This window comes from Ceratotherium simum, chromosome 34 (assembly GCF_057802395.1).
Source record: "Ceratotherium simum simum isolate JZ-2026a chromosome 34, ASM5780239v1, whole genome shotgun sequence".
Lineage (NCBI taxonomy): Eukaryota > Metazoa > Chordata > Mammalia > Perissodactyla > Rhinocerotidae > Ceratotherium > Ceratotherium simum.
Genome location: NC_141933.1, coordinates 20,228,817 through 20,246,667, shown reverse-complemented (window position 1 = coordinate 20,246,667; position 17,851 = coordinate 20,228,817). Strand labels below are relative to the sequence as shown.

Here is a 17,851-nt window from a genome sequence, read left to right as displayed (position 1 = left end):
AATAAAATTCAAATCTTATATGATTCTGTTTTTTTTTTTTTTTTTTTTTTGTGAGGGAGATCAGCCCTGAGCTAACATCCGTGCTAACCCTCCTCTTTTTGCTGAGGAAGACCGGCCCTGAGCCAACATCTATTGCCAATCCTCCTCCTTTTTTCCCCCAAAGCCCCAGTAGATAGTTGTACATCATAGTTGCACATCCTTCTAGTTGCTGTATGTGGGACGCCGCCTCAGCATGGCCGGAGAAGCGGTGCGTCAGTGTGCGTCCGGGATCCGAACTCGGGCCGCCAGTAGCGGAGCGCGTGCACTTAACCACTAAGCCATGGGGCCGGCCCTGATTCTCTGTTAAATGGAGGCATTTCCAAACTTGCTAGTCCATTTATTTAGAACAATATTCAATGCAATTAAACTCCACTTTAACGAAAATTCACACCACACACCCCCATTACTTGTAGTGGAATGTGGCCTCCACATATATTACTAGTGTCAAACTACAGTGACCTTAATGAATGTGGGTATTTCCCCTTCTATTACTTCTTCCCGCTAGGATGCAGGGCAGACTCTTCTTCAGGTGCAACCCTGCCATGTGGTAGCTTTAGAACCATAGAAAGCTCCATGGTGGGAATGGTGCTAACTTCCTATCACCTCACCCATCGTATTACCCATATCTTTCACAAAAGAACAAGTCTCCTTCCAGCAGTTAAAGGCCAATCTCTGACTTTCTCAAGTATATACCTCCTGCATTTGTGTCTTCTTCTTCCAAAGCCTTCCACTGACATTCAAATATGCTCTTCCCTGGCCTCTCCCTTTCCATCACCAGATTCCAGCCTCCCATCCAGCAATCACATCCTCTCCACGCCCCTCCATAGCCAGGCTTTCTCTATTTCCTCACCTCCCTCATACTTTTCAACCTACCCTCTTCTTACCTAGGTCACTAGTCGAATTCCAACGGACTCTTCAGTCCTCCTCTTACTTGATCTCTTAGCAGCATTCCACAGACTTCACCAAGCTGTCCTTCTTAAAACTCGCTTCTCTTGTCTTCTCCGACACTACCCTCTCCTGGTTTTACTTCCACATCTCCAGGCATTCCCTCTCTTTCTCCTTGACCTGACACCTACATGTTAGACTTCCTCAAACCTTGATCCTGGGTCATCTTCTCTGCTCACTGTACACATGCTCCCAAAGCACATCTCATCCACTCCCAAAGCTGTTAAGCATTTGAACTCTGATGATTCCCCAAAGCTACTCTGCTTCTGGTAACTCATGGTACGTCATCAGTACAATTTTCTGGATCGACCTCATCTCTCGACAATCGCTTCACCTTCCTGCCTTACGGTTAAAGTTGGGTCCTGGATCTTCCCTGAGGACATCATCCCCCAGAGCCCTCTCTAACGGTGGTAGCTTTCTCTACCATGCTCCTGGTAGTGGGGCCTCAGGATAAGGCACAGATGTCCTGCTTGCTCCTCATCACCATTCCAGGCCATTGTTCCTCCCTCCCTGCCCAAACCACTGAGCTCTGAAGCTCATGCAATCAGATACCACGTGCTACTCTCGCTCATTACAGTTATCTAGGGCTCTCTCTCAGTCCTTGAAGACTTGAGCTCCCGGCTCACTATCACTCTCCCCTACACTTCTGCTACAATTCTTAATGATTTCAATACCCAGGTTTTTTCTAATACTTCACTTTTGCAGTTTCTTCAATTCCTCTCCTCTAGTGGTTGCCCTTGACTGCATATAAATATACTGTTATATTTCCTCTACACTCCTCCATCGCCCTCCCACTACCACTGGACTTCTCCGCTTCCCTTACAGCACTGCTCCTTGACAGAGTTGTTCTAGATTGACAATTCCTCTCCTCTTCTCTCTTGAACCCACTCCACTTGGGCTTTTGCATCACTATTGGAGCAGTTCCTGACAAGGTCACCAATGACCTCCACGATGCAAAGGTCAATTTTCATTTCTCTGACTTACATGCAGCATTTAACAGTTTTTCACCCTCCTCCTTCTTGAAATATTTCCCTTAGCTTCTGTGACACCACTCTCTTTTTGTTCAACTCTTATCTCACTAGCTACTCCTTCTCAGTCTCCTTTGCTGGTTCCTCATCTTCCTCAATATTGGAGTGCCCCAGGGTTCAGTCTTCAGACCTCTTCTCTTCCCACTACACAAGTGGTTTTCAACTGGGGGCCATTCTGCCCCACTCTCCAAGGACATACAGCAATATCTGGAGAGATTTTTGCTTGTCACAACTTGGCGGGGAGTGGTTTCTATTGGTCTGTAGTGGGTAGAGGCCAGGGATATGCTGCTCAACTCCCTACAATGTACAGGACAGCTCCCCACAACAAGGACTTATCTGGTCCCAAATGCCAATAGTGCAAAGGTTGAGAAACCCTGATTTCTATTCATTCGCTAGGTGATCTCATTCAGTATAACAAATGCCATCTAATGCCAACAATTCCCAAATCTGTATCTTTAGCCCAAATTCTCCACTGAACTTCTGACGACTGCCTCAATACTTCCACTTGGATATCTAAGAGGATCTCAAACTAAGCTTGTCCAAAACAGAATTCTTGGACCCAGAAAACTCGGACAAACAAAGAAACAAAAATACCCACTTAGTTGCATTCTTTTCCAACTGAAATAATGGCACCTCTATAACTTCTGGTTGCTCAAGCCAAAAATGTGGGGGTCACCCTGACTATTCTCTTTCTGTATACCCCACACGTGATCCAATAGTAAATGCTAACAATTTTACCTTCAAAACATATCCACAATGGGAACATTTCTCACTGCCTCTACCGACACCATGCTGGTCTAAGCTGCCATCTTCTCTTGCCTGGACTGTGGCACCAACCTCCTAATCAGTCTCCCTGCTCCCACTCTTTTCCCACTACACTCTGTTCTCAACCCACAGCCACAGCAATCCGTTAAAAACATAACTTAGAGGGCCCAGCCTTGTAGCTGAGTTGTTAAAGGTCCACATGCTCCACTTCGGTGGCCGGGTTTGGATCCTGGGCATGGACCTACTCCACTCACCAGCCCTGCTGTGGCGGTGTCCCACATAAAAAATAGAGGAAGACTGGCACAGGTGTTAGATCAGGGCTAATCTTCGGCAACAGATGTTAGCTCAGAGCAAATCTTCCTCAGCAAAAAAACAAAAAACAAAACAAAAATACCCCACAACTTAGATCATGTCATTTCTCCATTTAAAACCTTCCTATCTCACTCAGAGTAAAAGTCAAAGCCTAAAATAACTGACAAAGCCTTGATCTGGCCCTGGGCTACCTTTCTTATTATCCTATCCTTTCTTCACTCAGCTGCAGACTCCTGGCCCCTTGCCATTCTTTGAACACAACAAACAAGCTCCTGTCTCAGAGTTCTTTGCACTGTTGGTTCCTTTTTCTTGAAAGTTTCTACCTGAAATTCTTGTCCCCCAAATATCTTTACTTCCTCTGCTCAAATGTCAACTTATCCCTGGGTATTGCCCGACTAACCTATATAAAATATTAACATCCATAGGCGTTCCCCTCCCCTCTTATCTTGCTTCCCCATTCTCTATTCCACTTATCACCTGACAAACTATATTTACATGGTTTCTTTGGTTATTGTTTAGTGCTTGTCTCCCTCCATGAAAGCAGGGACTTTGTCAGCTTTGTCCCTCCCCTATACCAGTCCCTAAACATTAACTAGAATTCATTAGGCACTCAAAAATATTTCTTAAATAAATGAGATCTGTATCTCTAACACAGGCCTTTCTTCTGAGCTTCAGTCCTGTAAATTTCAACACCTACTTGACATTGCCAAAGGGCTGCTACATAGATACTTCAAATGTAGTACATCTAAAAGCATTATTCACATCTCTCCAAACTCGTCTTCTGCATCTCAGTAAATGACAACTGCTCCACCCAATATCTGACTGGCCACATGAGACACCAGGGAGTTGCCCTTGCTCCCTCCTTTTCCCTTACCATCCCCCACCCCATATTCAATCTATCACCAAGTCCTAGTGAATCTACTTTCTAAACGCATCTTAAATTCATCTATTTTTCTTTTCCTAACCACTCTTACAATTGGGTCACCAGCGTCTCTTACTTGGGCCATCATAAAAGCAAACTGTTCTTTTGTATTATACCCATTCAACCCAAATCCACTTTCCACAAAGCAGACTGATTTTTTAAAAAATACAACGTTGATCATGTTAGTAACCCTTTAAAACCCTTCAATGAGTGCTCAATGTACTTAGGATAAAATCCAAAATCCTTAAAAAGGACCTGAGGGTCGTTCATGATCTGAGTCCTGCCTACCTCCCCAGTCTCAGCATCTTTCACATCACTTTCCCTTTCACCCACTGCACTCAAGCCACACAGACCTTCAGTCAATTCCTCAAACCTGCCAAGCTCTTTCTACCTCACCGACTTTGCATATGGTGATCCCACTTGCTGAATTGCTCTCTCTCCCAACCGCCTGCCTGGCTACCCTTCCATCCTTCAGATCTCAGGTTAAATGTGACTTCCTTAAAGGCTTTCCCAGCCCTACCAATAAAATTTAGTCCTCCTATTAGCCTCTCATAGTCCCTATACTTTTCCTTTGAAGTAAGCATGAAAAGTTTGTATTTGTGTACCTATATTGTGATCATCAGTCTTTTTCTTCTTAAAACTGCCCCACAGGGCTGGCCCCAAGGCTTAGCAGTTAAGTGCGTGCGCTCCGCTGCCGGCGGCCCGGGGTTCGGATCCCGGGCGCGCACCGACGCACCCCTTCTCCGGCCATGCTGAGGCCATGTCCCACATACAGCAACTAGAGGGATGTGCAGCTATGACATACAACTATCTACTGGGGCTTTGGGGGGAAAAATAAAATAAATAAGTAAAATTATAAAAAAAAAATACTGCCCCATAAAGGGTGGGTCCACATCTATCATTACACTGCTACAACATCTTGCACGATGAAAATGGTGGTTGTTTTTGTTCATCACTTCATCCCTAGTACACCTAGGAATGCCTGATGTATAAAAGCTCAAACATATTTGTAGAGTGAAGAAAGCCGTGACGCACTATAAAAACATAATGGGTCCATGTTCAAAACTGGTCTTTGAGGCTTTATCCTCTAAGCTACATTTCCTCTGCTTTTACTGCTGCCTGGGAGGGTATCTCTCCTAGAATTGTGTGTCTCCTTAATTTTCTCCTGATTCAGATATGAATAGAAAACAGTTTTTCTCTTTTCCGATCGATTACCGTTTCGGAGAATGACACTTGGGGAACAGCCACGGAAATTCAAACGCCGAACAACCCTAGGGGTTTGGCGAACACAGTACTTACCAATGGATGAACCTGTTTCTGGTGACGGAGAACAACTTGCCACTTTCCACATAGTAGAAGCCTCCCGCACTCTCACTGTATTTGACTGCTCCGGCCAAGGCATTTGCAGTCCCTGCAAAAGGAGAGTGGTCAGCCACACACGTGGTTCTCGGGGGATGACAGGGACTGATGGCGCTGAGAAAGCAGAGGGTAACAGATTGACAATTCCTACAAAAAGAAAGGGAAGAAAAGAAGGAAGACACTAAGGGAGCTCTGCACCCGGAGCTACAGGCATGTGGATTCAGGAAGATGAACTAGGGGTCAGAGATTTGGGGACCCATGAGGGGAACCCGAGGGAAAGGACAGGATCGCGCCCTCCTTGGCTGCTTCCGTACCAACGCCGCAGACTGTGAATTCTCGAAAGTGCCTCGGCCTTTCGCGCTCAGCTCCGCTGAGCTCCGCGAAGCTCCGTTCTATGGCTCCCGCCGCCGCCATCTTCCCGCCGCCGCCGCGAGGCCCGACGGGACACTGGCAGGCCGGGCGGCTGTCGTCACTTCCGGGGGCGGGGCGGGGAGACGCGCACAGGTGGCGAGGCCGGGGGAGCAGAGGGGCGGGGTCGACCCGTCGTTTGGAGGCTTCAATGGAGTTGGCGGGGGTATGAGGGTGGGCAGCGAGGAAGCCAGAAGAGAAAGGGGCGGGGAGCCGGCCCTCCCTCCGGGGACCTTCGCGTGGCCGGGTGGGACGCCTCCGGGGGGCGGTGCCCTCTTCCCGGCCGCCTCAGGCAGGGGGCGGGGCCGGGCTTGTTTCCAGTTTGAAAACGCCGCGCGGGCGGGGGGCTGAGCCTCCCGGGAGGGGCGAGGGCCGGCCAGGCCGGGCACATGGGCGCCCCCTGCCGGATTCCGAGCTTGCGGTCACCTCTCCCTGCGTCGTGGTGTCGGCCTGCGAATCTCTCCTTTTCTTCACCCTTCAGCGACACGTGGGATGGGGGGGAATGAAGAGGAGAGTGGCTTTCCGTGTTGGAATTCTTGTATAATGAATTCTATATGCTCGTATAATAAAACATGATGTGTGCAATTAAACATGGATGCCGCAACCTGCTGAGATTCCCTAAATGCTGTTCCTTTACATACCTGAAAGGAATTTGCCTTTGTTCCACCTGTGATCTGGATGTTTGGAAGATACTGCAGCTTTACCCATGTCTAGAGCAGAGTAAAGCTCAATATTGAGGAAAATGCTAATTTTCAGGGGGAAAGGTTTTTTTTTCCCCCTTGATGGTCAACGTTTGTTAAGCACGTCTGTTATTACTTCTTATTCATTACCAATGACCGAAATCCTTCCTTATCATTCTGTGTTCCATTCAACCTATTCTGACCACTCTCCCATATCTTTCCAGCTCAGTCTTTCTAGGACACCACCTCTAGCAAGGGAATCCCTCCATTCCAATCCATTGTTTCTACCACCTTTTCACTGTCCCTCACTTCCTTGATGTTTCCTTCTTGCTCTGCTTATATTCCATTTAAATTTAGTCTCTTGCCTAGCTGTCTATCTGCATTCTCCAGTAAAAAAACACGACTTTGATTAACTCCAAATTGGCAGCTGAACAGGCCTGGAGACCAGCCCCCTATGATCGGTATTTTAAGTCACTCGGCCATGGGACCAGCCCCCTATGATCGGTATTTTAAGTCACTAAGTTTTTCGGTAGTTTGTTAGGCAGCAATAGATATCAGGAACTTTTTGTTACTGCACCAGGTCCATTTTTGCCAGCCACCCAGAAAGCCAATCACCGAGACAACGAGATTGCAGAGAGAGGGGATTTAATCACAAGGCAGCCAAGTGAGAAAAACGGGAGAACAAGTCTCAAATCCGATTCCCCAAAAATAGGGGCTCAGGGGTATTTATGGGGAAGGGGGCAATGTGGTCGGAAATGATTGGAGGTGAGGAGAGATGAGGTCATTAATGATCTGTGCAAGCGTAGTCAGCCTTCATGTTTCTTCGTAGGACACATGGTCACAGAATGGCGGCGTTAACATGCCCTGAGGGTGGAGTTCCAACCTCTTGCCATCAAAAGGGCCCAGTTGATGGGTTGGTGGTCTCAGTCTGGCCTGAAGTGGACAAAGGGCTCAGTTCCTGAAAAAAAATAGCTCAAACACCCATTACCATGGTAATCCAGTGTGGGAGATCAAGATTTGGCCACCCTGAAATATATCTCTTTACCTTGATTGTTTTCTCTGAAGGACATTTGACCTCCCCCACTAACTGCCTAAAGAATTTGACATGGTGGCTCCTTCCTGGAACAGATCTTCTATCATGATGGCTATAAAGATAATGTAAAATAGATGTTACAATGGGAGGGGCACCAAGCCCCTTTTATCAAAAAACTCTATCTCTCCCTGACCACATTATCTATAGATGACCCTGAAAAGAATTGTCCTCCTGCCCTCTGAAGTCCCAGGCCACTACCCACCCCCAACACGCTCCTCGCCTTTAGCTGCAATACTTAAGCAAGCAGCTTAGACAGAGGGACGAGTTGCTCATTTCTGAGTTTCTCCCATGTATACATGTTATTAAACTTGGTATTATTTTCTCCTGCTAACCTGTCTTGATTATTTGGCCAGCCAGAAGAACCTTAAGGAAAAGGGCAGAGTGAGATTCTCCCTCTTCCCCCGACACCAGGCTCCAGGGAGATGTCATCTATAGGAACCTAGTGGGAGTCAGATAGCATATTGCCCAAACAGCACAGTTAACAATGAATAAGTTTATCATGCAGATTTAAGTCCTCGCCTTCCATTCTGATAAGTTTCTAGGTAAGGCCATCCCCCCTTCTTCCTGGTGCAGGGAAGAAGATACCTTTACAAATGGAGACTTTCTTTACCAATGTAAATGTCTCTCATAAAGGGTTACTAGAACTAAGGATGGGTTTATCACAACCCACCCAAGTACCCAGAGATGTCTATAGTAGTGGCCTTTTCTGTGGGCAGGTCTCCCATTCCAAACTCCTTTGGTCAGTTAGTGGGGGTGGGGGTCAAATGTCATTCAGGCAGAGACATATTTTGAGTTCGCAAATTCCAATCCCCCATAGTTACTAGCTGTTTAATCATCAATGGCTGTTTGCCTGTTTCATTTTCCTCCTACAGTCTTCCACATTTCCTTCTCAGATCACTGAAACAACTCCCTATTGATCTTAATCTGTTCTTGCTCTCCCTGCCTCTTCGTTTTACAAATACACTGTGAGATAACAGTTCCTATTCATCGCTTATATTGTTGTGTTTCTTCTTGGAATGCTGTAACAAAATGCTAAAGGCTGAGTGGCTTCAACAACTAACATTTCCTTCTCACGGTTTTGGAGGCTAGGAAGTCCAAGATCAAGGCACCAGCAGATTCAGTGAGGGCCTGCTTCCTGGGTTATAGCCAGCCACCTTCTTGCTGTGTCCTCAAATTGTGGAAAGGGCAAGGGAGCTCTCTGGGGTCTCTTATTAGGACACTAATCCTATGCATGAGGGCTCCGCCTTTATCACCTAATCACCTCGGTGATATTGTGATTTATAATGAGAATATTATATTTGGTCTTCGTCCCTGTTCCTGGCGCAGAGCTCCTAAAACCCTTGGAATTCCCTAAACATGAGAGAGCTAAAGATGTCTTTTGTTACGTTAATGAGGTAACTTTTGGAAAGTCCCTAGGTAACCTAAGGAGGTGGCTGGTTGCCAGGGGAACCAACCACGTGATTAGAGGGCTGGAACTTTAAGGGAGGGAAGAGGGGCTGGAGATTGAATTCAGTCACCAATGGCCAATGATTTAATCAATCATACCTATGCAATGAAGCCTCCATAAAAGCCCAGAGGGGGGAAGTTCAGAGAGCTTCCAGGTTGGTGAACTAGGATGCATCCGTGTGCCAGGCCCTAAACTCCACAGGGACAGAAGCTCCTGCATTCAGGACCCCACTCTGTGTATCTCTTCATTTGTCTGTTCATTCGATTCCTTTGATATTCTTTTTTTTGTGTGTGTGTGTGACGAAGATCGGCCCTGAGCTAACATCTGCAAATCCTCCTCTTTTTGCTGAGGAAGACTGGCCCTGGGCTAACGTCCACGCCCATCTTCCTCTACTTTATATGGGACGCCACCACAGCATGGCTTGATGAGCAGTGCGTGGGTGTGCGCCCGGGATCTGAACCAGCGAGCCCTCAGACCTCTGCAGCAGAGCGTGTGCACTTGACTGCTTGCGCCACCAGGCCGGCCCCTCCTTTGATATTCTTTATAATAAACTGGTAATCTAGTAAGTAAATTGGTCTCCTGAGTTCTGTGAGCCCCTCTAGCAAATTAATTGAACCCAAAGAGAGGGTTGTGGGAACCTCCGATTTGTAGCCAGTGGGTCAGAAGCACAGGTGACAACCTAGACTTGCAATTGGCATCTGAAGTGGGGGCAGTCTTTTGGGACTGAGCCATTAGTCTGTGGAATCTGATGCAATCTCCAGGTAGATAGTGTGAGAATTGAGTTAAATTTGTGGGACACTCGGTCAGTGGCCGCGGGGAATTGTGTTAATTGCTTGGTGGTGTGGAAAAAACCCACACACTGGCCCGCCCAAAGAGCCACCTCCAAATACCATCACATTGGGATTAGATTTCAACATATGAATTTTGGTGCTATAGACAAACATTCAGTCTGTGCATGTCTTAAAAACTTTCAAGGGCTCCCCGGTGCTCTGACTTTCGTCTTTGTCTCTATTCAATTTTTTCTCCTTTCTTTGAATTCCTGAAGCTCCTTGAAGGAGAAACACTTATTTTGTCCCAATTGTATACTGCTGTCTTCATATAGTGGGAGTCCTAATTTGAGTCCACGTGGGATTCAGTCATCTGGGAACATCTGTAAACTGGTGTGATGGACATGCCAGAAACCTACTGGCGAGGGGACTGAAAAGAGTCTTGGGAAACAATTTTGCCTTAGAGGAGGAGGAAACTGTAGCAGTTCGATGCCACAGGACTTAGTTGTGGAGGGATCCCTCCAAATATGGTGTGATTTGTCTCCCTCCTCTGCTCCCATTGGACTTGCCTCTGAGGCCTATGGAGAGCAGAGTGGGAGACTATAATGAAAAAGAGGCCAAGGTCATTACAAATTCTATAAAACCTTGAGAGTCAACAAGTACGGCATTGAGGCTGCTCTCCCGGAGTGTGCACAAAAAGAAGCGAGCAGTATCCCCTGTGTGCAAATGACCCCAGAGCAGCTTTGCCCATATACAGGCTCCAGCACATTGGCAGCGGTTATTCCCAGAAGTCTGGTCACCCAAGGGGTCGGGTAAGTACTTGGCAAGGACTGGTGTCCTGTAGAGCAGGGGTGGTCCCCCAAGAAGACTTGAGCCTGGCCAGCACAGCAATTCTTAACAGTTTCTTTGTGGAGTTACCTAGATTACTTGGAAATGGATTATTTCATAAGCAGATTATTTCATGAACACAGACACCTCTGGGTACTCCCAGAAATGCTCGAGGGACTCTAGCAGGGACTGAGAATCTGCCTGAGGAGGTGGGGGCAGAGGTCAATGGAATTTGTTCATGTTTTTAATGTAACTGTGCTTTTACCCATAGGTTAGGGAAATTGGGGTTTTACTGCATTGAACTATTTCACTTGTATATGTCATCCTCCTATTAGACTTCTGTGTGCTTTATTGTATGAGTTTTCTGTTGTTGCTACAACAAATTAGCAGCGATTTAGTGACTTAAACAATCCTAATTAATTATCTCACAGTTCTGTAAGTTAGAAGTCCAACACGGGTCTTATTGGGTTAAAATCAAGGTGTCAGTGGGGCCCTATTCTTTCTGGAGACTGTTGTACAGGAGAATCCCTTTCTTTGTTCCAGTTTCTAGAGGCCAATACATTGCTTGGCCCGTGGCCCCCTTCTTTCATCTTCAAAGCCAGCAATGTCACATCTCTCTCTGACCTCAGGGACAAGTTCTCCCCTTTTAAGGACTCATGTGTTTAGGTTGGGCCCACCTGGATAATCCAGAATAATATTCCCATGTCTAGATCTTTAAACTTAATCACATCTGCAAAGTTCCTTTTGCCAAGTAAGGTAACATATTCACAAGTTCTAGGGATTAGAATGTGGAGATCTTTCTTGTGGGGAGGGCATTTTTCTTTTTCTTTTTTTTGTGAGGAAGATCAGCCCTGAGCTAACATCCACGCCAATCCTCCTCTTTTTGCTGAGGAAGACCGGCTCTGAGCTAATATCTATTGCCAATCCTCCTCCTTTTTTTCTTTCCCCAAAGCCCTAGCACATAGTTGTATGTCATAGTCGCACATCCTTCTAGTTGCTGCGTGTGGGACGCGGCCTCAGCATGGCTGGAAAAGCGGTGCGTCGGTGCGCCCAGCATCCCAACCCGGGCCGCCAGCAGTGGAACGCGCACTTAACTGCTAAGCCACAGGGCCGGCCCTGGGGAGGGCATTTTTCTTTCCACCATATTTATGATTTACTAAAGATGTCACATTCTAATTTCATCCTCATAATATCCTTGTAAGGTAGTATTATTCGTGTAAGGTAGATAACTTTTCTGAAACGCTTGTTAAAAATATAGTTTCCTGGCTGGCCCCGTGGCTTAGCGGTTAAGTGCGCACGCTCTGCTACTGGCGGCCCGGGTTCGGATCCCGGGCGCGCACCGATGCACTGCTTCCCCGGCCATGCTGAGGCCGCGTCCCACACACAGCAACTAGAAGGATGTGCAACTATGACGTACAACTATCTATTGGGGCTTTGGGGAGAAGGGAAAAAAAAAAGGAGGAGGATTGGCAATAGATGTTAGCTCAGAGCCAGTCTTCCTCAGCAAAAAGAGGAGGATTAGCGTGGATGTTAGCTCAGGGCTGATCTTCCTCACAAAAAAAAAAGAAAAAATATGTATATATAGTTTCCATCAATTGTCACCATCTTAACCCGGAGTTCATTCTTAGCATCTCTCACTGATAAAGACAACCAGATATAAAGTGTCTCCTGGTATGATACAGTGTGAAGGATACAGCATCATCTGTAAGCCATTTTTAAATAATTTTATTGTTATTCACATACCATAAAATTCACCCCTTTAAAGTGTACAATTCAATGATTTTTGTACATTCACGTGGTTGTGTAGCCATCATTGCAATCTAATTTTGGGACATTTTTATCACCCCAAAAAGAAATCCCACGTTCATTAGCAGTCACTGCCCGTCCCTCCTCCTCAGCCCGTGGAAACTACGAATCTACTTTATGTTTCTAGAGATTTGTCTATTCCGGACATTTCATATAAATTCAGTCACACATATGTGGTCATTTGTGTCTGGCTTCTTTCACTTAGCATAATGTTTTCAAGGTTCATTTATGTTATAGCATGATCTGTACTTCATTCCTTTTTATGGCTGAACCGTATTCCATTGTATGGATATACTACATTTTATTTATCCATTCATCAGTTGCTGGACATTTGGGTTGTTTCCACTTTTTGGCTATTATGAATGATGCTGCTGTGAACATATAAAGTATTCTTGCCAAAAATGTTTAATCCAGGTTGTGATAGGCAGAATAACGGCCCCCTCCAAAGATAACCTCATCTTATCCCTGGAACCTGTGAATGAATATGTTACCTTATATGGCAAAAGGGACATCGTACATGTGATAAGGCTAAGGATCTAGAGATGGAGAGATGAGCCTGGATTATGCAGATGGGTCCTGTCTAATGACACAGTCCTTAAAAGCAGAGAACGTTTCTCTGCTGAGGTTAGAAAGAGACATATGTGAGGACAAAAGGAAGGTCAGAGATATGTGACATTGCTGGCATTTAAGACGGAGAAAGGGGGCGTTGAGCAAGGAGTGTGGTCAGCCTCTAGAAGCTGGAAAGGGCACAGAAACAAATTCTCCCCTGGAGCCTCCAGCATGGATGGAGCCCTGCCAACACCTTGATTTTAGCCCACTGGTGGTTGTTCTTAGCTAAAGGGAGCTGCCTTGCCTGTGGTTATGCTCCCTGCATCTAATGAGTGGTCCATGTGGAAGTCTAAAAGTCCCCTGGCTTTGATCTAGGTCAACTGTGAAGGATCATCTCTGCTCCACAGCAGTTTGTGGGATCAGCTGAGGCCTCAACTTCCCTTTCTGCCCAATCCTGCCTCTCCTAGTCCCTTTAAGGTGCTGTTCCTGAGACCGCTCTCCAAAAAACCTCCTCCATACAAATCTGTCTCAGAGTCTGTTCCTGGAGAATCCAGCATGAGACATATACACATGACATCTTGGCTAAGGATGGGCAGCCAGCTGGGAACCAGCAGGAAAAAAGAATTCGGAAAAGGAAACAGTGCAGGGGAGGACCTATTCTAAATTCCAAAATTGATGATACGATATTGGAAAGAACATCAGCTGGCGTTAGAAGACTTGGGTTCAAATTCTAACTCTGTCTCCACTAATCTGTTGTCACTTGGCAAACCAACTGGCATCTCCGTGCCTCAGTTTCTCAGAAGAGAGTGTTATATTTATTGATCTTCAAGCTCTCTCCTGGCGTTAAAGCTCTAGGGTCTATGGCCTAAAAGCCAGAGACAGGCTGGATCTTCATCTTCATCTCTCCCTAATTTCTAGGCTCGGAACTGAGCCCACCCCAGAAGCTCCCTAGGACTGAGGACTAGGTGTGTCCTCCCTGAGTCAAAATTGACTTTTTTTTTTTTTTTTTGGTGAGGAAGATTCACTCTGAGCTAACATCTGTTGCCAATCTTCCTCTTTTTTTTTTTTCTCTTGAGGAAGATTAGCTCTGAGCTAACATCTATGCCAGTCTTCCTCTATTTTGTATGTGGGTCACCACCACAGCATGGCTTGACGAGTGGTGTAGGTCCACGCCCAGGATCTGAACCTACAAACCTGGGCCATCAAAGCAGAGTGCATTGGACTTCACTACTACGCCATGGGGCTGGCCCCCAAAAGTGACTTCTAAGTCACATGACCTGTGACCTTTGTCATAATATCTTAGATGCTTGTCTGTCACAATGCTTTCCATACACAGTATTTTCTCACTTCTGTGATGTACACTTAAAATTTTTTTCTGGGCTGGCCCTGTGGCTTAGCGGTTAAGTGTGCATGCTCCGCTACTGGCGGCCCGGGTTCGGGTCCCGGGCACACACCGACACACCGCTTCTCTGGCCATGCTGAGGCCATGTCCCACATACAGCAACTAGAAGGATGTGCAACTATGATGTATAACTATCTACTGGGGCTTTGGGGAAAAGAAAAGGAGGAGGATTGGCAATAGATGTTAGCTCAGAGCTGGTCTTCCTCAGCAAAAAAAAAAAAAAAAGAGGAGGATTAGCATGGATGTTAGCTCAGGGCTGATGTTCCTCACAAAAAATAAAAAAATAAAAAAAATAAAATAAAATTTTTTTCATGTATGAAAAATAAGAATGTATCATGCATTCAATGTGCATATTTAATGTAGTCATGTTTCTTTTCTTTCTTTTTTCAAAAAACGTGCTTGTTACACTGATGGGGCATCTTACCATTTCCTAGGAACCCAAGAATTTAGAATTTTTCACAGCGAGCCATCTCATTCCTCTTCTTATCTTCAACATCCATCAGAGTTCTTTTTTTTTTTTTTTTTAAAGATTTTATTTATTTATTTTTTCCCCCCAAAGCCCCAGTAGATAGTTGTGTGTCATAGCTGCACATCCTTCTAGTTGCTGTATGTGGGACGCGGCCTCAGCATGGCCGGAGAAACAGCGCGCCGGTGGGAGCCCGGGATCCGAACTCGGGTAGCCAGCAGTGGAGCGCGCTCACTTAACCACCAAGCCACGGGGCCGGCCCTCCATCAGAGTTCTTAAAACTTAAAAGTTCCTAATAAATATTTGAAGGAATGACTAAATGAATGAATAAATGCACATATGCCTTCATAGAAAACTCAAATACTTTTTGAACTATTAATATGCCGATATGGTATGATTGTAACATAAATGGAATCATATTGCCATCTAGTGGTTAGGTGGTGACTTCATTTAGAAACAAAAGGCAGAATGTTACTGAGGTTATTGTTTGAGCAGCAAGTTTTATGTACAGATATTTTCAGGAGAAAAATATTTTTATTACTTGACACTATATTCTGAGAATGTTTTCATTTGTCAGATCTCCAATAATGGGGAAATATAAGGGAACAGTATTGCAAATTGAACTTTAAAGCAGATTTTCCTAAACTAACTTAATAGCTATTCCTTGAAGGAAGAATTCAGTGGTTTAAACAAATCTGGGAAATGATGATAAATAAAGTTAAACATATTTCTTTTCTGCAGGACTTTTCAGAGACACCAATATGATAGTGTGCTTCGTGAAGCTCCAAGAGATGCTTCAGCATGATATGTTTTCCAGACTCTTCAGACTCTTTTCAAGGAGCAACTCATTGGACCATTGTTCTATGGGAAAAATTTTGGGAAACACTGCTTTATTGTTATTTTTCCCATATGTTAAAAATATCTATTAGTGCACAGTATTTTCCTAACTACAAAGCCTTCTTTGACCTTCATATGCATGTTCTAGACACAGCGAATTCAAGGAGCATCATAATAGGTCAGTAGTCCTACCTTACATTTACATGGATTTTAGTAGGCAATAATTTCTTTCTTTCTTTTTTTTTTTTTGTGAGGAAGATCAGCCCTGAGCTAACATCCGTGCTAATCCTCCTCTTTTTGCTGAGGAAGACCAGCTCTGAGCTAACATCTATTGCCAATCCTCCTCCTTCCCCCCCCACCCCCAAAGCCCCAGTAGATAGTTGTATGTCATAGTTGCACATCCTTCTAGTTGCTGTACGTGAGACGCGGCCTCAGCATGGATGGAGAAGCCGTGCGTCGGTGCACGCCCGGGATCCGAACCCGGGCCGCCAGCAGCGGAGCACGCGCACTCAACCGCTAAGTCACCGGGCTGGCCCGGTAATAATTTCTTTAATTGAAATTAGTATTATTTCACATTGAACACTTTTTACATAGTCTATTTTCTTTGGGTTTTAGGAATGTGGTCTCCTGCCGTTTGAACAGTTGCTTTCAATCATTGCTGTTAGCAGTAGCAGAAATGACTTAATACAACCACAATGCAAATAACTTAAGATTTTTTATTTCTGTAGGTTATTCTATTGCCTTTTACCTGTGTCTTGTTGTGTTAATCATAGAGACTAAATTTCCAATTCTGGCAGGAGCTTCATTTATCCTTCATTTATTCTTTCAGTCTTGATCGAATGCCTACCACATGCTATGCACTGGGGTTGGAAAGATCCCTCAGCAAGGAGCTCTATGCAATCAGGGGTCTTGTCTGCCTTGTTTTCTGTCTAGTGCCTGGGTGACCACCACTGACTAGGTGTTCATGAAGTACTTGTGGACAGAATCAAAACTTCACCCTCACTGCTTTTGGGGTTCTCCCAGACAGACAAAGGAGAAATACAGATAACAGTAAAATATGGTAATTATTATAAAAGAGATACGTACAAAAAAGGAGGAGAGCATTTCAGGCAAAAAGTCTTTTTTTTTTTGGTGAGGAAGATTGGCCCTGAGCTAACATCTGTGCTCATCTTCCTCTATTTTGTATATGGGATGCCGCCACAGCATGGCTTGATGAGCGGTGCATAGGTCTGAGCCCGGGATCTGAACCCGCAAACCCTGGGCCACTGAAGTGGAGCACGTGAACTTAACCACTACACCACCGGGCTGGCCCCAAGTCTTGAAAGCATGGAGAGAACGGCGGGGGCGGGGGGTGGGGGGGTATGAGGAGTGGTTGAGAAGCCTGGAGTCCTATTGCAGAGAGCTTTTCCTTTCTTGCTAAAGAGTTTAGATTTACTTAAATGTCTTTCCTTACAACTCAGAGTTAAAGTACTAAATAAATTCTTTTTTGTTAATGACTTCTCAAAAGACATGTTTGTTAAATGGATATTGCTTGTTTTGTGTGTGTGTGAGGAAGATCAGCTCTGAGCTAACATCCATGCCAATCCTCCTGTTTTTGCTGAGGAAGACTGGCCCTGGGCTAACATCCATGCCCATCTTCCTCTACTTTATATGGGACGCCGCCACAACATGGCCTGACAAGCGGTGTATTGGTGCGCGCCCGGGTTCTGAACCCCGGGCCGCCAGCAGTGGAGTGTGCGCACTTAACCACTACACCATGGGGCCGGCCCTAAATAAATTCTTATTGTAGATTTGGTATAAGAATTTTATTTTATCTCAAATCAAACTTTGTAAATAGTTAAACATTTTTTTGAAAGGTTGATCTGACCTCAGTACAGAGAGCCTTAACATGTCTGGGCCTTCAAGAACCTCACTGAAAGACAGTAGACATCCGTGTAAAGTTGGTAACTCATGGGGAAGCCAGGATGACATTGTAGATACTAAATAATTGCTCAGACATGCTGTCTATAATTTTGAAATTCTCCCCAGGAAACCCCCAGAGCAGAGCCCTGCAGGAGAAGGTTCTTTAAAAAGCAAAATTGTGGAATAAATGAAGTATGTCGGTGACTTCTCAGTTCCCTTTTCATTATCCTTTCTACCCACTTAGGAAGCCACCTTGACTTCAGACACCAGGCCCCTCTGATGGCCCCGGAAATCCC

The 17,851-nt window shown here is 45.4% G+C and overlaps 1 protein-coding gene across 2 annotated transcripts in view; it reads right to left on the bottom strand.

The window, feature by feature from the left end:
* The window catches only part of NUP160 (nucleoporin 160), a 50,466-nt gene extending 44,652 nt beyond the window's left edge, over window positions 1–5,814 (bottom strand). For both annotated transcript variants that reach the window (XM_004436964.3, XM_087422937.1), the window contains exons 1-2: window positions 5,685–5,814; window positions 5,311–5,422 (exon numbers count right to left, since the gene is read on the bottom strand). In XM_004436964.3, coding sequence (XP_004437021.1) covers window positions 5,311–5,422; window positions 5,685–5,784 — 212 coding nt within the window. In that variant the 5' untranslated portion in view covers window positions 5,785–5,814. The remainder of the gene's footprint in view (window positions 1–5,310; window positions 5,423–5,684) is intronic.
* Between the last annotated feature and the right edge of the window lie 12,037 nt (window positions 5,815–17,851).